Below are 21,661 nucleotides of genomic sequence, written 5' to 3' on the forward strand. Positions count from 1 at the left end.
AAAATAACTTTTAGTAAATTATATTTAGTTTATTATTTATAAAAATAAATTATTTAATAAAAAAAGATTTTAATAATGACTTCAGATGCAGTGACCAAAATATTTAGAAACTAAGTTTTAAAATAATTGACCCCTCGGATTAGGATTTAGAAATCCAAAAAAAATCCCTAAAACACGATTATAAAAAATATTCAAATCATTTATTTGGATTTACAGTTAATTTTTTCATATTTTTTCAAAGTATTAATTTATAGTAGAAAAAAATCAAAGTAGTAGACAAATCTGAAAAATTCTAAAAAAAATACTTTGAAACGTTCTAAATGAATATCTATATCAAACGTCGTTTTGATATTGATAATAGTTTAGTAGAAAATGCACTTTTTTAAGTACAACTTTAGATTACTTGTTTAGTTATAGTAATTACACAAATAAAAATTTACTACTTTTTTTTTATAAATACATTTCATGTTCTAGGGATTCTACGAAAATAAAAGACCACTTAACTAATCAAAAAATTCATCATAATAATTAAAAACTCAAAACTAATTAAGAACGAAAAAAGATGGGACTCTTAGATTACCGTCGTGACACAGGGCGTTAATTGCGCAATTAATGTTCAACATATTGATTAGAGCGATTCTCTCACCGGGACAAACCGTTCGGATATCTCCTTTTTGTTTTTCTTTTTTTTACTTTAGAAAGATCCGTATATAGAATTAAGTTTGTAACGTTAGCCTTCCTTGGCTTATCTTTCTTTTTTTTTTATAAAATTTACGCTATTCTCTATTTAGAATTTGCAAATATAGCTCTAATTTAAACGTTCGATCAGAGCGCGATCGAGGAATTTTGTGTCGAGATGGAGCTTCCAGAAACACAAAAATTTTCTTACTAAATATTTATATTTGTGTATTAAATCATTATTTATATACCTCTGTACTTCGTCAATAAATCACTATTTCACAGCATTATTTTCCCATTAAAAATGAAAACTTGGCGATATCATATGTTAAGTTTTCTTCCTCCTCTTTTCATAAATTAAACATTTAATCGCGTTCTTTCCGTCTTTTTTTTTCTTCGACTTAAAATGTTGCTTTGCTCCAAATAAAACTATTTATCGCATATTACACATCGACGTACGAAACTCTCTATGCGAAACTGTACATACTTCTGTAAAATTTTTAACAGAACGGTAAATGTACACTGCTTTACTGTAACTGCAGCAAGAGTTAGTTTAACAAGCTTTACTAAATTAACAACAGAATCTAAGTTACGTAGCCCATTATTTAGCGTGTAGTATTCAACAGGGTGGATCATTTATCGCGTTTTAGATTGATTGATTGATTCATTCATTCATTCATTCATTTTCTCTCTCTCTCTCTCTCTTAGTTTACTGTTTTGTTTGCTTTTTTATTCGTTGCTATACATGTTCCCATACTATTTGTAGGTACAATAAATCGCTAATCGTCCGTAGCATACAATGAAGCATTTTTTCTCTTTGTACATGTTATCTAAATGAAAAATGTTCAATGTTCGTCGCGGCAGAAGCGATTTACGTAACGACACGTTGCGAGGCATAAAAAAAAATTAAAACATTGCGAATATCATTAGAGACAGTCTCCCTTTTGTCACGAAAATGTAACAGACTGTCGTCCGCTTAAGTCCCAACAGTTTTAGATGCGAAGAAAACCGCCAATTTCTGCACGTGCTTACTGCACGTGTAAGCTGCATATTAAAACAAATTCTACCTCATAGGCTTAAAATTAAAATTATCCACTAATTTAGTTTATCCGAGAATAGATACGTTACGTCCGAATTCAAGGAGGCGATTAAAAATGTTTATGCAAGAGCAGAGAAGGAAAACATAATTGCGTCGGCTCGTCAACATTCGCACAAGAACTTACATGAAAATTGTTACACAAAGCCGCTCGAGAAATACAAACGACATAATAATTTCCGCACGTGTCGTACTTATTATCTTGTTACTACACACACACACACATCATACATACATACATACATCATACATACATCATACATACGTACGTACGTGCGTACATACATACACCACATATATATATATACACATATATATATATATATTCATATATATATATGTATGTATGATGTAGACTTATTGTTCCGATATACTATACCTACCAGTGTACATGAGGCTTACTCAACGTTTTATTGCACTTTTACATCGAGCCGCCTCCTCATTTTCGTTTTTAATTGAAAAATCAATGTACAAGCAATTAAAACTCACTACGAAAAAGAATTTGGGGGCTGTGATGTTTACTAGGATTTAATTAAAATCAAGTCTCGTCCTCCTTTTCATAGGAAACAATCTAAGAAAAAACAAAATACTTGCGGATTTATAGGGAGGGTGTGTGTTCTTTGTTGTATAGATTATTATATTAAACATCACGCGCGCGCATGTATATATCGTGTATAACGGCGAAATACAATCGGATCATTAACACGCAATTTCTCTACTACTCAGAAGCGTTTATACGTTCTATAGCAAAAGTAGCGACTTTCTCTTTTCTCTCGCTGCCACTTCAGTTACACTTCATGTTTAGCCTGATAATTTAATTGCGATTCGCCGTTCGGCTAAATCGATGAAAATTCCCGTCACTCCTGTATTAAGTAGTCGGATGATATGAGCTAATTAGCGCCGCGTCCACTGGCTCCATACATGACGGACATGTTAACGAGCGCAGCAACCAATCGTCGATGCAGATCGCGTGGTAGGTGTGCATGCAGGGAAGGTAGCGCACTTCTTCGCCCACCTGCAGCTCCATCATGCATATGACGCACTCGCCCTTCTTAGCACCGTCGTACTCTCGCATTGGCAAGTGCTGTATCAGTCCTATACGCTTCGCAATTCTCACTTGTTGTTCCTCTTCGCTTAAACCAGCAGAGCCAATACTCTGTACCAAGTTGACTCCAATCCCGTGACCAATATTCAAGTTGGTAGACTGTAAATGACGTTCCCTCGTAGCGATCGACGGATAATAAGCTGCTTGCTGTAGAACATTGAAAAATTAATTAGTATTCAATCGCGACATTTTTCTACATATTATTTGTGAATCCTTAAAACTTGTAAAAGAACAGAAATATCTATTCCAGAATTCTCATCATGTTTTGTGAGACATCAATAGTTTCAAATGTAATCTTAAAATGCCTTTTCCATGCAATAAAAATTATTTAAAAAAATAAATAATTAGTGTATATGACAGAGAATTCTTTTTAGAAAACGTTAGAAGTATAATAGAATTATTGAAAATATACTCAAAACTCTCACTAATTTATAAATTTTTGCAAAATGATACGCTACCTTCATACATACTATAATGATATTATCATATTATTTAACATAACATATACTATTTCATTATCAAAGTTAAGTAAGAGTTATTAATGCTACTGCATTTGCTTTAATTTGCACTAATCCTGTCTGAGTCCATTACCAGCCTGAGTCCACTTCACCATTAATTACAGCCTTTGTGTTTAAAATCAGATCTATGGGTAGTATTCACAGTTCATTCTTATTTTAAGATTGTTTTAAGTAACGTTTTAAGATGCTAATATGGCCCTCTTTTCAGATTGTACTTAAGATGATCTTATATAAGAATCAACTATGAATACTTTGGCTGATATTCATAGTCCATTCTTATATTTGAAATATATATGAGACTGTTTTAAGTACAGTCTTAAGTTGTCATAAGTCAACCAGTGGCTGGGATTCATAGTAGGTTCTTATTTTAAGATTATCTTAAGTAATGTCTGAAGATGCATATACATGACTCTGATTGGTTCTTAATATCTTAAGACAGTTTTTGATATAGTATGAATAGTGGCCAGATAGCAACTTAAAAATATTATTTCAAACAATCTTAAAACAAGAACTTACTGTGAATATTAGTCTATATATATTCAAATAAATAAGAAATAACCAAATAACTAAGGAAGATCACAAACAGATTTGAAAAAAAGTATTGGGAAACAATACTATCACTCCTCGTATTATTCTATCTTTATTTTATGTTCAATGAACAATAAAAATAGAATAATACAAAGAACGCTAATAGCGTCTCCCTAAATATATAGTACTCAAAGACTATAAAATATCTTGGGTAAGATAAAACAGACAACAATAACGATAAAAGACAACCAACAATAATAATAAGAAAGCAATGGCGATGTACGTGAATTACGTTGTAGGGGATTGGTGGTCCAAGACCCTCTTGCGAAGATCCGCTCGTGGATACGTTGGGCTCGGGATTATTGCTCAGGAGAGTGGTATTGTCCTGTTGGTTGCCGGTGGCACGTTTCAAGCAGTTGCCCATGATTCTCTCTTTCTTTCTTTCTTTCTCTTTCACTGGTGGCGAGCTGTCAGCTTTACAGATCGCTCGCGCGTAGCATTCGCGTACGTCTACTCGAGATCGCGATCCCGCTTCCTCGTTCCGCGCGAGCGATTACAGGCTTCCGTACAGACGCGATGACGACGGCGACAGCGAGACAGCGACTTTCAACGCACATTCGACGACCGTGCTTCTTGCCATTTTACCTGGACGACCTGGACCGCCGCTCGTCGCGGCACGACAATACACACCGTCGACTCGTCGCGAGAAGCAGCACGAATCACCCTTGCCAAACGTGATCGAGGCGTAACGATGTTGTCGCAGTACTCGCAGTAGTCGTCCGAACGCAACCGTCACATACCCCTCATTAACTAGCAGCAGCAGCAGACCCACTACCAGCTGAGCGTCGCCATGATGCGCGAAACACGGCAGGTGATTCGTCCGCGCATCATTATGACAGAACGGAAGTTGGTCGATTTCGACGCATCACCCTCGCAACGATTTCCTCGATTTTATCTCTGCTTTATGCGCAGATCGAATGATTCTTAGCTGTCCCCTCCCCTTCTCTCTCTCTCTCTCTCTCTCTCTCTCTCTCCTTCTTTCGATCTTTCTGTCGATGTTTTCACGCCGTGACTAAAATGAGAAAACACTAAAACAGGGGAAAAGAACAGTCATGTTCTTGTATAATCTCCGCGCTGTGATCGGAACTATTGGAGCCTTTTCGATTACTCTCGATCAGCCTGTGCTTCGACAGATCTCACCTGATGACTCCTGGTGTCTCTTAAATCACGTCTAAGAACGTGAGAGCGTGTCATGCTCCATGAGAAGGCAATTTCGAGCTTGTTCGACGTTCTTAGAACAGATAGTAGCGAGATCGCGACGATTTTTGCCACTTGTCGTACGTGAAATAAACGCGTGAAAGAAATAAAGTATCCACGAGAGGGAAAACAAAATGAACGGTTTCTACGAGCAAATCGTAATCACCGAGAATCTCCCAGAGTCTCCGTATTTTAATTCTGTTTACTCCGTTCCTGATTATCTTCTGCTCATGGTTGCACTTTCAGTGCACCGCTCCAACTCCAACTTTCAAGTGATACTCCGTCGTCGATTAACATCCCTGTTACTTGTTTGTAGAAATAGTTTATGCTCCATCTATGATTTCCTAAGTCTATGAGAGGTATTCATAATCCATTTTTATTTAAAAATTGTTTTAAAAATATCTTATGTTCCGATATCTTGATAAACGTGCCGCGTTTGAATATTATCAGGTCTGAATTAAAGAGGGGCTAAAAGGGGGCTACAATCTCGGACTCCATTTTTTTTTTAGAGGCTCCTTAGTCTCTTAAAAATGTATTTTATTGATAAATACAAATAAATTATTAAAATTTTTAATTTTGCATTAATAAAAGGTGAATTATCTTTATGTGTTTATTTTCAGCACCAGAACTGTATTGTATCTTTTAAGGAAAAACGACAAAAGTAGTTATATGAATAACAATAATCACACTTCTTAAATATAGAAAATGCAAAATATGTTTATATGTTATCATAGTTATTATTCAATAGATAATTCTTAATTCAAATAATCGCGGCAATATGGCGGCATATGGTTTTCATTGGCTGCTAAAAATATATATGTAAGAGCATAACCTGAGTTCCATGATGCTTGAGGTCCATTGAGATCCCTCCACCTTCCACCTGACCGAGTGTGGCAGTCGTGTCGCGTTGTACTCGAACCTCAAAAGGACGGCCCTCCTTCAACATTCGTGAATCTGACGTGGGCGAGTCCGGGCAGTCCGGGTAAATCGACATTAACCTCCGAAGAGACTTGTGATCCGTGAGCCAGAGAATGGACGGTCGTCGAGCGTCGCGATCTCTGGCACTCGCGGCATTGATGAGCCTGCTCCTGGCCACGTACACGCCAGGCCACGTAGCCGGCTCGGGAGTGCTGCAGATACGCGGTATACCGGTAGCGAAGAACTCGTTGTACCGGCCTGACCGCGACTTCGAGTGCCTAGACGGCAGTCGGCTAATATCGTTCACCCGAGTGAATGATGACTACTGCGACTGTGGAGACGGCAGTGACGAGCCCGGGACAGCGGCTTGCACCAACGGTGTCTTCTATTGCGAGAACACCGGTCACAAACCCGCCTATATACCGTCATCCTGGGTGAACGATGGTGTGTGCGACTGCTGCGACACGAGTGACGAGTACGCGTCCAGAGTGGAGTGCATCAACAACTGCAACGAGCTGGGCCGGGAGGCCCGTTTGATACAACAGAAAGCGGAGCAGTTGGCACGAGAGGGTAACAAACTGCGTGTAGAGCTAGTGGCCAGAGGTAAAACTATCAAGACTGAGCACCAATCACGTTTGGCCAAGCTGAGAACGGATTACACAGAAGCGGAGTTGATCAAAAAGGAAAAAGAGCTGTTGAAGAAGCAGGCAGAGGAACTGGAGAGCATAGCACTCGAAAAGTACAAACCTACCGAAACAGAACAACCGGCAACTGAAGAGGCCGGCGGAGAGGAAGAAGAGGAAGACGAGGACTTGAGTGTTTCCGAAGTGGAAGATTATTTTAAAATATTGGACTCGGACTCCAGCGGTACGATAACGATAGTGGAACTACAAACCAGAGCTACGTTTGACAAGAACAGAGACGGTGTTGTGTCAGAGGAAGAAGCGCTGTATTTCCTTGGTGATAAGGAAGTCACTTTGCAACAGTTTACAGATAATGCTTGGGCAAACATCAAGCCTTTCTTGATGTTGGAACAAGGTAAATATCAAAACTTATGTGTTATCTTTCGTTTTCTACAATCCGTAAACTATCAATTTTATTACATAATTGTAGGTATATTCAAAGCAGCAAAGGAAAGAGGAGAGATCAGTGATCATCAGCAGCCTACTGAAGACTTGGATCACGAGAAGGAAGAAGAGGTTTTTGATAAAGAAGAAGAGGAAGTACCTGAGGAGGAACACGAGAAGGAATCACCAGAACCGGAAGTTCAGTATGACGAGGAGACGCAGGCACTTATCGATGAAGCTACTAATGCTCGCGAACGTTTCCAGGAAACAGAGAAGGCCATCAATGAATTACAGTCGGAAATTAGACAATTGGAGGAGAAGCTGGGTCGTGATTATGGGCCTGAAGAGGTGTTTACATCGCTTGATGGCGAGTGCTTCGAGTACGCGGACTTGGAGTACATTTACAAATTGTGTCTGTATGCCATGGCGACCCAAAGGTCCAAATCCGGTGGTAGCAGCGTCAATCTGGGCCACTGGAACGAATGGGTCGGATCGACTGGTGCCAAATATACTAAGATGAAGTACGACCGAGGCCTTACTTGTTGGAACGGCCCAGCGCGTTCCACGATTGTCACTCTCTCGTGCGGGACGGAAAACAAGCTCATATCGGTAACGGAGCCGAGTCGCTGCGAATATGCCATGGAATTCTCCACGCCGGCACTTTGCAATCCTAATGCAGCAGAAACCGCCGACAAGCACGATGAACTGTAAACTCGTGGATTTGTATAGTAAAATGAAAACGCGATTAGTCGCACATACAATGTGAACGTCAGGCACTTAAGCTCTTTCGCGAGATGCGAATATCGAGTTGCAAGGACCGATAAGAAATAACGTTGAAATAAAAAATCTATTTCTTGCAAGTATTTCCAACGCAATCGCGATTAGTAATGTAGCTAGTATTCTTCATTGTTTCAATGGATATCTGTCCTCTGGTTGGGACCCAATACTTTTCGTTTTTGTTTCCAGAATAGCTATAGCAGTCATTACCGTTTAGCATTTAGGTGATGGAGTTCCTCAGAAATTTTGAAACGCTATCGGTTGTCGTACCTTTTTAGTATCAAAATTTGTACTCTTTTAAAGACGAAATAAGATCACTACCATGGATAAAATACATTATCAATGGAGCCTAGTCATGTATTAGTTTGATCAAAAACTTTAATCGCTTTTACATTAATACATCGTGAACCGTTCGAAATCGTTATATTTTATTGACATGTTATATATTTTATCGATTATTATAATTCGCATATCATCGGTCCACAATATGTTAATAAAAATAGGCAAAAAAGTTCCTTGATCAATCTAATACAATACATGAATATATATCATTTAAATAATAACTTCAGTAACTTCGGTACTTTGAAACAAAAATGATAAATGTTTCCGCTGAAATGTGCCACTATATACGCAAATTACAACTATTATGATCGCGATCAATAATTCATCCTTGCATCCGAGGAGTCTTTTGCATAATATTGAACAAAATTCGTTAGAGCGATAAAGTAATTATCTTGAATCTTATCCTGTTTCGTGAAACCGCAGAGACCACATTGTTACGCGCGAATTTATTGCCAACTTTAAAAAAAAAAAAACTCGCGTTACATTCCTCTTTTTGTACGTACACAAAGCGTTTTTACGTGATATAAAAATATATAAAATCGAGATATGTCATGGCTGACGTAAAAAAATCTGAATAAGATGTACATTATATTATTTAGTACAACCTTGTAAGAGAGAAAGAGTTCATACCTTTTTCAGGATTCGATTATCCATACGTACGTATAGATAATGTCTTAATGTTCAGCATTATAAGTACACTTAAGTCAGTGATTTTGTAATTTTTTAAGGACGCGCCACGGAAATGGCGCGAATATTATGGGATGTGGATGTAATAAAAAAAAAAAAGAGAAAGGGATTCTGTTGTCGAACCGTAATTGGCAGCTTTATTTACATCAATGGAAAGAAAATCTGTTGAGTGTGTAAATGCGCGCTTGTATGTATGCCTGTGTGTAGAATTTCTCTTGTTATTCTGTATATTATTATATATAATATTACAGTGACGTGATGGTTAAATCCAGTTTTCTCTGATTTACTCTAAGAGACAATCTCTACATCTTTCGGGATCCGAAACGTACGTTCATTATCTGAATAACTAAATGGGGAGAAGGGTGATATTTCCTGCATTTCCTATATTGATTTAGTTCCTCGATTGATTCGGTAAGGCACTTGAAAGGCTACAAAAAATCATTTCTTTCTCGCGAATTTCGAAGAATGTAAGATGATATGCTCTATACAGACTCAACGCATATCCTGGGTCAGCAAGAAAAATTGGATAATCGCATGCTATCGCCGACTATTGACAATTTCAAAATTTTCCTCTGCATACATCATCTAGATGATCCTCCTTTTAACAATCTTTTAGGCATTTAATTAAATCGAGACAAAAAGTATCAATATCACTTAGTGATATGTTTCAACGACGAGGAATTGTAAGCCCATTTTAACATAATTCGGGTTACGCATTACACATATAGGCAGTCTATGGGCAATTCGTGTGGGAGATTACGTTTCTTGTATAGAACAAATAGATTTTTCGAGAGCGTCGAAAATATACAATTGCACACGTAACATTTCTTAGACCGTCGTACAGTTTACAACTCGTGTCTCTTCTACATTTATCAATGTTAATACTATGATGTGTGACAAACATATATTTATATATATTTTTTCTTTAAAATCATTAAAGTGATAACGCACAACTTTGCTATATTCCTTTCGTATTTACACAATACGGGATAATATACGATATTTATAAATGCATCACTCCGAAAGGATCACATCTTTGCTACAACTACTGTACAACTATCTGCGAATGAAATAAAGCTCCCTAGGAGAATATACGCGCATTTGCGAATGCGTTTCTGTAATGGTATAATCTCAAATGTCGAAGTTTTCAGTCGTATAAAAAAAAAACCACGAACATGAGAATTGAAAAATGTCGCAGATGGGATTGATTTCCCTAATAAATGTATCAACGACAAAGCACAGCCGGATGTTAATTATTATTAATGTGAAATAAAAGTTTTTTTGATTTTCAAAATTAGAGATATCGTGCGCTGTCGTGATTACATTTTGATTAATTGATATACAAATATGCGAAAAAATTATTTAGAAATAATTTAAATACCAAACCATTCATCTTGGTACTTCAAAAATTTTTACTTTCTCTAGATATATATTATATATATATATATATATATATGTATATTTAAAAGAATATGTTCCGATTTAATACTTTTACTCGTATGTGTGTGTGTGCTGTGTGTATATACATGTATATAGATTTAAATATATATATATATACACATACCACACATATATGATTACTCGTTGATTTTTTTTATTTCGTATCCACAGCTCTGGACGATAAAAAAAATTGTCTATGAAAAATAATTATCTGCAATTTAATTCTTGATTTCTTTTGCTTTTCTCCATTTATATAATCCAAATAGCTCCAATAAGGAGAACACTAATCTACAACATGCGTATTTACCAAGCGCTAAACGAGATCGTTTATCTTTTCTCGCGTTTCCCGTATTTTCTCTTCCTGCGTTAAGCATCGGCCGCTATAACAAAGCGATTCGCTAATCGAAAAAAAATCGTGAAACAATGATTCTATCGCGTCGCGTTCATTTCCCGAGTTTCTCGAACATGATCAGCTTCTCCTTGAAACTCTTGGTGTCAGTAGACACCTCCGATATGTTTCCATTGAGCATGTTCTGCAGGTCCTCATCGTTCTTATTGCTCACCAGCAAATTATCAAAAAGCATCTTTGTGTCTTCCTGCTTGGCCACCGGCGAGGATGGCTGCGACGTGCTCACTTGTTTCTTCTTCGGATAAATGATGGAACCTCGTTGATTATTTCCGTTGTCCGTCACCCTGGTCATTATTGTGATGGCTAACAACTGTTGGATACCTAAGTTTTCCTTAGATACTGGTTCAGAAGATTGACGCCAGTAGTATTTATTGTCGGCGGAAATGAGCGATTTGGAGTCTTCGGTGTCGTCTCCCATCGACGTTTGATCGGAATCAATTGCTGGTACGTTTCTGCTAGACCACGAATCCTGAAAGATTATTAAAAATTAATTCTCCCATTATCGAGAAAAGAATTAAGAATATATTTGGAGAATACACAGGTAGAAAAAAGCTTTTTAAACTTATATATAATTTAACATTTATTGTAAATTTTATTATCTTGAAATGATAAAAAAATAAGTTAATACTAAGAAAATTTATTCATTTAATTACCATAATTTCTTCTCAGATAAGAAGAAAAACTAGAAAAATGCTCTCTTATAACCCTCGACTATTGTAATGAGTCATTTGTACATGAAGCGAAAATTTTTTATTTGTTGTACAATCTTTATTTTATTTTACTACTATGAGATTCTAAATTATAGGTAAAAAAAACTATGAATTTTCCCCTATCAATCACCGTATGACGGAAGATTTCAATTGAAGTCTGTAGAACTTAGATGCAGTTTTTATAGCTGTAATTGAGAATTAATGTATATCATTTTCTTGTCTTTCATAAAATCTTACATTTTTTTCACGCCTATCTATCACACTATCTGTGATCTCCTCTTCCTTCCTATCCTGCTCCAAGTCTTTCTCCAGACTATCCAACGTCTCGGTGCTCTCCGATGACTTATTTCTTCTCTCCGAATCTAGGGTATCCGTGCTACCCAGTTCTGAGCTTTCAGAGGATTTTTGTAGCCTTGACGGTTTTCTGGTAGGAGTCGGTCGCTTCTCTCCCTCGTGGTCATCTCCAGAAATTACCATATCCACTATGCTGGTGCTTGGTATTCTTTTAGGTGTTCTTCTGACCCTCCTGTTCTCTAGCCTGTCTTCCACGTCCAAATTATCCGAACTTTCCGAGGACATTCTCTTGCTTGATCGTCTACCACCTTTTGGCACGTCGTCATCTAGTATCACTTCTGCCTCGACATCGTCCTTCATGTCGTTCATATCGATTCTCTCAAAGTTCTCGGACGATTTGGATATGCTCTTCGACAGTCTTCTTCCGCGCGATAAATTGATGTCGGACACGCTGCTTCTCTTCTGCAATTCTTGACCGATTTCTTCACCGGCGCAGCTATTCTGCTCAAGCAGGTCAAAGCTCTCCGACGATTTAGACATCGCCTTCGAACTTCTGCGCGCTCGGAAGTCAAAACTACTTCGTCGTCGTTCCATCGAATCATCGCTGGCCAGCGGTTCGATCGCTTCTAAACTGTCCGATGATTTAGAAACACGATCAGTAGATTTCGAAATTGGATTCAACAGTTGTCTCCTGACCGAAGCTACTGGTTTTGCGATCTCTTCATACTCCATCAATTTGTCGAAGCCTTCTTCGGTAGATTTGGAGAACCAACAGCCAGGAGACGAATCCAGACTGTCAGGCGACTTGGACAATCGATTCGATGAAGATCTTCTACGCGGTAGTTTCGCTTCCAGTTCCTCAAACACATCGGAGCCCTTGGATATCCGATTAGACGGCCTTCTAGCGACCGGTATCCATCTGACTTCTGCCTGTTGTTCCTCGGTAGCAGTGCTGTTCATCTCTGCACTGCTTCGCGACGCTGTCGTAGCGTCCAGACTATCTGGCGATAACGATGTTGCGCTTGGTTTTCGCGGCAGCTTTGATTCCAATTCCTCGAAGATGTCGGAATTGCGGGACAATCGGCTTGACGACTTCCTAGTCACGCCAATGGCCCTAGGTGGCTCCGTTGGTGACGGCGCATTACTGATTGATTGGAGCTGTTGCTGTTCTTGTTCCTGTTGCTCCAAACTGTCCAAGGTGTCCTCAGCGATGGTCGGTGGTATCGATGGCGAACTGGGTGCGCCACTGTTGGAGGATGTTGTCGTCGTGCGACGCGGTGGACGCCGGTTCTTCGGACGCACAGAGATTCGGTGATGCGCCGCAGTGTGGCTTAGGCTGGCGCTTTCTAGTTGCGCTGTTATAAATAGAAAAAATATTGCATTTATTGCAATTATTATCATGCAAAATATGGCAATTATATTGCAGAATTTATAAAATACAATATGTATATGTAATATATATTGTTAATGTGACAATAATTGTTGAATCTGATAAAAACATGTTTTTAAGACAAGCAAAATAAAGAATATTTAAAAAGAGAATAAATTATTATATAAATCATTTTGTTTAAAATGAACAAATTTGAGTTCAACAACATCATTAGTGTAAAATATTTTTTAGCTAACTTTCTCTTATATTTTTCTTATGTTCTAACATTTCCTTATATTTTCATGTGCAAGCTTGGATTCTAACCAGTGTAAATTACAATTATCTGAACAATTTAGCATGTTGCGAAGCAATGAAATCGTGAGTAACATTCTACGAGACTTACGTAAATCTTCCTTGGCCACCGGAACAATTCGATCAAGCGTATCTTTCGTTGATTTCGCAATCTATATTTAAAAAAAACGAAGATTTCTTTCATTATTTAATTAATCAGATTAAGCTTATATAATGCACTGTCAACGAATCTTATTCCGCGATTTCTCGTTTTGATTGTCGAAAGTTTGTAAAAAAAAAAGTAAGGTTCGTAAAAAATTAAAATTTTCAAACATTGCTATCCCTGCTTAACTTAATTCTGGGATATAATATCAATTAATTAAAATCAATAATAAATATTTCTAAAATCTCCACACCGAAAGAAAAGATTGGCTGCTGCAGTAAATTGCGAGTTCGATTGTTTTCGATTTGCTAATTAATATGCATGAATGTGAGAAGAGATTCGGTGCGACATTACGTGATTCTCGGCGCCGTTACCGGCGCCGATAATTCTCAACAGGCAAACCAGGCAAAGCGAGTACGTCGCTTGGTCGGTCTCTAACGGTATTGACCACCGTGCGAGCCGAGTTGCTGAGTTTGCGGCGCGGCCACTTAACCGCGATCGACTTCGAAAACCGGTCGCAGGTGCGTCGCCGCCTGCTTTCGGTACCAAAGTCATTTTCCGAAGGAGAAAAGGAGAGCTGTCGCCCGCACACACGCGAAAAAGAGGAGGATAACGAGAGAGAGGAGAAAGGATGATACGAATGAGCTTGGATCGTTCGTCTCTTTAACCGACGTATAATTGCGCCGACGATTGCGCGGTTCACGCGATCTTTGAATCGTCACGTGGGTGTACGTATGAGAGACGATAATAAAGGCACGAATGAGCAGCGAACGAACGTGGTCAATCTTTAACCCGTTAAAGTCATTTGTACGTCAAACACGAAGCTCAAAGCTCGATGTACAAATATCTCGGAGTATTTGAGAGACACAATCTTTTATTAGAGAGCACACAAATCAGCTCTAACATTTTAAACAATTTTAATACAAATTAGTATTAACACATTTATAAATTTAAATTATTATTAAAAAAATATATATATTTTATATTATATTAATTCTTAATACACACACAATGATTTTCCGGTCCTTTTATACTACACATGGGTCATTGATGTCCCGAGTTTTAATTTTCATAATTTTTAATTTTTTAACAATATATAAAAGAGTTATTATAAGTAATTCTTACATATACTTACTTTTTATTATTACTATTTTATTTTTTATTATTATTACTTTTTATTATTACTTATTTACTATTATAACATCTTTAGAAAAGATTTGTATCGTTATACTATATTTAAAAAGTTGTATGTAAATGTTATAACTAATTACTTGATACTCCTAGTATTTCAAGAAAAAGAAATGCACAAGACATGATCATGTGTGTACTAAAGGTTATTAATAATAGATGCCTCCAATATAGCTTAATATTCAATATGACCTTTTTGCTGTTTGTAAGTTGCATAAATAGTTAAATCTTCACTGCACGCATGAAAATGTTTCATATTTTTAATTAATATTCGAAAATGTGTTCTATTTTAAATGTGCTCTCCATGTTGGACTGAACAAAAATGTAATGCTCAGGAAAGCCATGTTATGTTAAGTTATTTTATAAGATTTTTACTTTGGTAATAAATGGCAAACATGGCTTTTACTTACGCATTACAATTTAAAAAAAAACATTCCTTCTAAGATTCTTTAAAATGTTATATATAAAATGTAGATATTCTGTCACACAATCGCTCTTCGTACACTTTTAGTATTAATTACTAAATTAACAAGATTTTGGCAACATTTTGAATAACCTTAGACCACAAATGCTTTCTTAAAAAATATAAATCGATGTTGTAATCAAATAAACGTAAGACGTTCGATTTGATTTTCCTTACGGATCTAACGTTTGGAATAACTTTTAGTCACCATCGATTACCTCGATCGCGTCTTCGACGCGAGACTGTTCCTTCGCGATCGTCGGTTCCCTCGCAGCTTGGTGGATCCTGACAGTCACCGTCGTATCAGGTTGCCTCAATCTGAGACGATCTTCGATCTTGTACAATGGTCTGATCGACACCGTCGTCGACGCGTCCGCGACCTTGTCCTTACAGAGTCGTAGACAGGCCGAGATTACATGATTATTCATTTATTAATTCGCATTTAATAGTTACGTTGTAAACACAATCGCGGAAAAAATCTCGTTTATTTATCATACGATCGATTACCTCGATCGTGCCGACGTCAATTCGAGCTATATGCTCTCCCTTAATTGCTCGTTGACCTTTTGGTTGGATCTTCGTTGGTACTGGTGTTGTCGTCACTCGACTTTCATCCTTGTTAAGGGATATATCCTTATTAAGGGATGTTTCCTTGTTAAGAAACGTATCCTTATTAAAGGACATATCCTTATTAAGAAATATATCCTTGTTTAAGGATATATTCTTATTAAGGGACGCATCCTTGTTAAGGGACGTATCCTTATTAAGGAACGTATCCTTGTTGAGAAACGTATCCTTGTTGAGAAACGTATCCTTGTTAAGAAACGTATCCTTGGTGAAACATCCAATCGACACAATCGGCTGGCACTCAAATTTGCTCTTGAACCCCTTGAGTTTTTACAAAAAACTCAAATTAAATCCTATATTACCGCGTTTTCATACGATCGATTAATTTGTTCTTGTTTCGTTCGCGCGAGAATTCGATTAATGGGATTTCGTTGCGTTTAATAAAGTACCAAAGTATTTCGCCATCAAAATCCAGAACGTGTCTGTTCTACATTATAACATCAACTCGCTTCATTAAAATTCTGATTAAAGATCGTGTGCGGTATAATATTAATAAAAATGTGTTTTTAAGGTGACTAACGTGACACTTTAAGTACAAAAAAAGTGCTTCTGATTAATTTATTTCAGAATGAATATATAAATAGATATAGATATAAAGAGAGATAAAATATCGATATGTAAGATAAACATCATATTTATCATTGTCAATTTAAGTATTGATAATAATAATCTATCGTAGATAAAAATAAGCGCATAAATTCTTGCCTTTCTTTTCGCTAATCTTAATGAAATTTAGAATAAATTGGCAATAAATGGCAATTATTTCTCGATCGAGGCAACGAGTGCCCAGTAAGCAAATCTTATCGCACGATCGTGATTGATATTATCTGTTTTACCTCGTTCGCGTATTCTCTTTTTACCAGAGTGGCAGGCGCTTCTCTCTTCATCGGTACAACGGGTGGTGCTTCTTTCTTCACCTGGCACACTATGTGCGCTTCCCTCTTTTGAGGAGGGAGTCTCTGCCGTGTCTCCGCCTTTGACCTCGACCGCTCGATCTCGATCTTCCGCACCGCGATCGCAGTCTTGCTAATCGGGGTCGGTATCTCGTATTCAGTGTCCCGATTTTTGCAACCGTAGACGCCGATGCTGATCTTCGGTGCTTGCGACTCCACCACTATCCCGTCCGTAAAGCTCTTGCATCGCGCGTTGCTGCCCTGCCTGGTCTTGTCGATCAGCCGTCGCCTTTCCACCGGGTTCAGGTTCAGCTGTTCGATTATCGCCCGTATGTTCGACGAGATGCTAGACTCGCGATGTGACACCACCATGATGACAGCAGTGACAAAGCGCGTAATCGAATCGCAACGGTCTTCTTCACGTAGTCGCACCTGGTAGATCCGTCTTGCGATTCATACGTAGCTTCCGGCTACGAAAGTATGCGTGTTTTTATCAAAATGGGAGAACGTCATGACGGTTTCCTAATCGCCGTAAATCTATGTCGGTTACTTGAGTGTTAATTAAAAAAAAATCGCTCGTGTCACCACGGCGTTTTCCAATTACTTGAATTTACGTTGAACTCGTACTTCCCACTTTTCAATTCATAATGATTTATTTTTCGATCGATATTAAAATTCGCCATGAGATTGAATCGTGATTGATTTAGCTCTCTCTTTTTAAAAAGTCATTAACTTATCAAATTGCTCACGCAAATATGATTGTCTCTATACTTAAATATTAACCTAAGGAAAAATGATAACCCAGTCTCTTAAATCAAATAACATTTTGTTAATTTGTTTTTAACTTTTATATATGTCAAAATATAAATAAATCCATTTCTTGAATTACTTATAGTAATTTCAAAGTTAACAACAATGTTAGTATTAACATATCTACATAATAAATAATAAATTAAATATGATGCAAATTTAATACATTTTTTAGTTAAATTTAACTCCATTGATGATTATTGTATCCTAATTATTGTCAATTTATATAAAATCTATAATTTCATATCTTTTATTATAATTTATAATTTGTCTCAATTAATTGTCTAATTAAATTGTCTAATGGCCATTGAAATCCTTATACGTGTCAGAGATGAATCACGTTTTTTAATTATCGTAGATGCATTTTAAATTTATACGAAATCACGTTTTTCAATTAAGATTTCGCTCAATGGAATTTCCTGTGCGACCATCTCGCGACTAGTTCGATTAAATTCATATTCAAGTATTCGTAAGACTTTCCACGCTTTTCATCTCGAAAAGAAATTCAACGAGGTCATCTATACTTCCTAATTCCCACAGCTTTACCGAATTCACAGTTCCTATGATTCATCTCGATTAACTTTCCGCACGGACGCGTAAGAATCCAATTTTCCACGCGTGTCTTCGACGGAATGCACAAACAGAATGCACGCCACCACGCCAACTACTTGATTGCCGTTCAGTCTATGCAGTGGAGATTTATTCGCTATCTTGATTAAGTTTTCCATTTGAGCGTCAATGCTAGATTTTCTACCGTCTCTCTAGACTAGAGACGCGGGTTGATTTGAGCATCCAACCAAGCGAACAATTAAGCCTCTAAGGCCTCGCGTTAACGAATACCAACCGGCGAGCGCCGGGCTACCTGGTTTTCGCAATTAGCGCTCACCCTTTCACAGAACCTCACACAGGCAAAGCCAGCCGTACGAAGCAAACACCACGTCCTCGTTTCCCCGACCTATAAGGATCCACCGCGATCCCGATCGCCTTCCCACGCGATCATCTCTCTCTCTTTTTCTCCTGCCGCGGTCTCCCCATCTTTCTATCTTTGCGATCGTAAGCCAAATCGTACGTCGATCTCGACGGGATCGCGCACTTCGTCGTGTTGACCTCGAAAATTCTATAAATAACTACTCTTTCTCTCTTTTTTTTTTCTTTGATCTTACATTTTAGCTTGTCGACTCCGTGAAACGTCAAAGTGCCGCTAATTATCTTCAAGACGCGCTTTCCAATTCGCGTAATCGATTAATACCCGTTTTCACCAATGTAGAGTAACTTTAATCTCGGTTCAACTTAGTTTTCATGTTTATCTAGTTCTACAAATTAAAAAAAGATAATGAGTTTTTGAGATAAAAATTTATCGACATTGATAGAAACGAGCATAAGAAGTTGATCAATTATTTCTTTGACTCTTCCCCAACGATGAAAGTCTTTAAGGTACTATCAATATTTTAAGTATGAATTTTAGTTGATAAAATTAAAAATATGTAAATAAAATACTATATTAAATAAGTAAATAAAATATTAAAATATTTTTTAAGATCTCATAATGTGAACACACAACAATTATACTGAAAAGAGTCTGATACTAAATGTTGAGTGAAATAAATTCAATCAAATTTATTTGATAATAGTTGCTAAATATTTAGAAAAATAAAATAATTGTTACCTATATTAATTTTTTAATATACTTAATTAAAATTATATTTCACTCAACATTTTATAGTTATATTATCAAACTCTTTTCTTTAATATAGGAAATCAAAGTTTTAAGTAAAAATAAATACAATCTATTTTTTATGATGGTACACAAACTCGTTATTAAAGCTTTGACAAATATATCCAATTTTTTCAATTTTTGAATATAATTTAGAACAATAAAAAAATTTACTGTCTCGAAAACTGATTGCTGACGAAAGAGTTAAAAACGTTGCAATTTTTTTTTCTTTTTCTTTAAAGAGTAAATTTCGCGCGTGACGTTTTGAACTTTGCAAAACGGGAGCGAACGCAAATGCCGTGAGAAAAACTCGAATTTCGATTTCTTTATTCTATATCAGTCGCGAGAGGCTCGTACCAGGCCGTTTTAAATCGAAGAATCGACCCACGTAAATCGCCCACGTTATTTGCACAACACCACCATGATTCCTCTCTTGCAATCACTAAACGTCGCGCCATGCGCTCGCACATTTGTTATAACGTCGCGGTACGTGATACAATGAGAAATCAAAATACCGCCTCGACCTCGACATAACTCGTCAGGTATCGCAAACGGTTTTCTGCTCTTGAAACCGTGTGTCTCATTAATTAAAATCCGCTTCTATGCTTCGTTATCCTCTACGAATTAAATTTTTTTTTCAAACCCGATACAATCGTTCCATTTCATTGTACAAACAAGACAATCACGTTACGTTAATAGTGAGGAATGAGATGCTAAACTTTAAAACTTACAACGCGAAGATGCTTGTGAAACATGAAAATTTGATGTACGAGGGAATTCAGTTAATTGTAGATTAACTTCAATTTCAGTTTAATTTATTTTTTACCTTTTTCTAATTTTTATAATTAAAAAAAGATAAAGAGTAAGATCACAAATTTAATCTACGTTAATAAAAATGGACATTAATCCAGTAATTTTACGGATCAGTGATGATTAACTTAAGATGGACTATTTGATATCTCAGATCATATAATAATTATAAAATATACGATATAAATACAAATACACACACATAAATCGCGTATTGAGTCATGCGTAATTTATGACTAAGAGATGATAATAATGATATTCCGTAAACTTGGTCGCACCTATCCATCAATAAGCGTTTACGATCTAAACTCAAGAAATAACGTAAGCAACCATGCGCTTGCGCGTGTCATAACTAACGGATATTGCGGAATACAATAATTTTTTACGCAGTCGAGAGAAAGTAGAGTCGATAACTCCAAGGAAACGGACTAAACAAGGCAGAACCTTTTACGTGTCGCAATTGATAATTACGCCAATTGCGTAATTCCAGCATTTGTTAATCCTTCAGGCACAAACGTTTCCAACAGGGAACGTCGTTTTTGATTTTCCGTTAACTTGCCGAATAAAAATTTTTTGTCGTTTTGTTACTGGAAACATTAAAAGAAACTGTGTCTTGATTTATAAGATTATTGACTTCTGGCTATTATAAGTTGTTCACGTACATATAAAATGACAAAAATATTTGACTACAAAATCAAATCATTGCTAACGTATATTTGCAAAAAGAATTTTGAAGTATTAAATATATTTTAAATATTGCTGTAATTTTATTTAATAAAATATAACTAATAGAGTGTTAAAATTATATTTTTTAAAATTAATTAAAATTAATAATTAATATTCAAAATGGGGGTCACCTTCATACAAACTCGGGAATATATCAAAACAATAGCTGCGCGCATCTTTTCTGCATGAATAAATTTTTCCAATCAACCCCAATAGATTTATCTTCAACTCATCAACAGATAACAATTTTTTAAGGCGTATGGAAGTTTTTTGATTTAATAAAATGCAATTAACACTCTAGTATGTTTTAAAATTTATATATATTACTCAAGTTTTTAAATAAATTATATATTATTATTCGGCAAGTTAAAGATGATATTATTTGTTGTCATTTTAATGTCGAAATAATTTCTTAATTAACAATTTTTTTCTCAGTGAAGAAAAGATCTTACAACAAGAGTCGACGCTTAAAAAAATTTTTCTGAGAAATCCAAAATTTTTTAAATTTATCTTAAGTGGTCGCGAGAAAACGATAAAGATCTACGAAGAAGTTAACTTTTATGTTAGAAGGCGGTTCTGCAATTAAAGAATCGAAGACGAAGAGGCTAGTTTTTACGCTCCGACGGCTCCATAACTTTTTCTCTCATCTGCCGACTTGATCAAGACCTCTACTTCCACGACTCTGAATCGGTTTCTTGATGCGATCGTGTTTGTAATTTGCGAATGCAGCAGCGCGAATTGCAATTACGACCTGCACCTGATGCGAAGCTGCACCTCGAAA

At 36.6% G+C, this 21,661-nt stretch overlaps 3 protein-coding genes across 4 annotated transcripts in view; 1 reads left to right on the forward strand and 2 right to left on the reverse strand.

The window, feature by feature from the left end:
* Positions 1–2,074: 2,074 nt before the first annotated feature.
* On the reverse strand, positions 2,075–5,272 carry Rnf11 (Ring finger protein 11). Of its 2 annotated transcripts, none has more exons than XM_018542303.1 (2): positions 4,218–5,272; positions 2,075–3,026 (listed from the first exon to the last, which is right to left on the reverse strand). In XM_018542303.1, exons 1-2 carry the CDS (start codon positions 4,347–4,349, stop codon positions 2,643–2,645), a joined length of 516 nt encoding a protein of 171 aa, XP_018397805.1. In that variant the 5' UTR covers positions 4,350–5,272; the 3' UTR covers positions 2,075–2,642. The 2 variants fall into 2 exon arrangements, with proteins under 2 accessions (XP_018397805.1, XP_018397804.1); XM_018542302.1 differs by having other exon boundaries at positions 4,209–5,268.
* An 860-nt stretch (positions 5,273–6,132) lies between these two features.
* Positions 6,133–8,288, forward strand: GCS2beta (glucosidase 2 subunit beta). Its single transcript, XM_018542322.1, has 2 exons — positions 6,133–7,138; positions 7,214–8,288. The coding sequence occupies exons 1-2, from the start codon at positions 6,214–6,216 to the stop codon at positions 7,876–7,878; spliced, it is 1,590 nt and encodes a 529-aa protein (XP_018397824.1). The 5' UTR covers positions 6,133–6,213; the 3' UTR covers positions 7,879–8,288.
* Positions 8,289–10,559: 2,271 nt separating this feature from the next.
* LOC108775901 (uncharacterized) overlaps positions 10,560–21,661 on the reverse strand; it is a 97,764-nt gene continuing 86,662 nt past the window's right edge. Inside the window, exons 10-12 of the mRNA XM_018542365.1 lie at positions 13,599–13,659; positions 11,770–13,181; positions 10,560–11,291 (exon numbers count right to left, since the gene is read on the reverse strand). Coding sequence (XP_018397867.1) covers positions 10,857–11,291; positions 11,770–13,181; positions 13,599–13,659 — 1,908 coding nt within the window. The 3' untranslated portion in view covers positions 10,560–10,856. The remainder of the gene's footprint in view (positions 11,292–11,769; positions 13,182–13,598; positions 13,660–21,661) is intronic.

Source organism: Cyphomyrmex costatus, unplaced genomic scaffold (assembly GCF_001594065.2).
Source record: "Cyphomyrmex costatus isolate MS0001 unplaced genomic scaffold, Ccosl1.0 scaffold33, whole genome shotgun sequence".
Classification (NCBI taxonomy): Eukaryota; Metazoa; Arthropoda; class Insecta; order Hymenoptera; family Formicidae; genus Cyphomyrmex; species Cyphomyrmex costatus.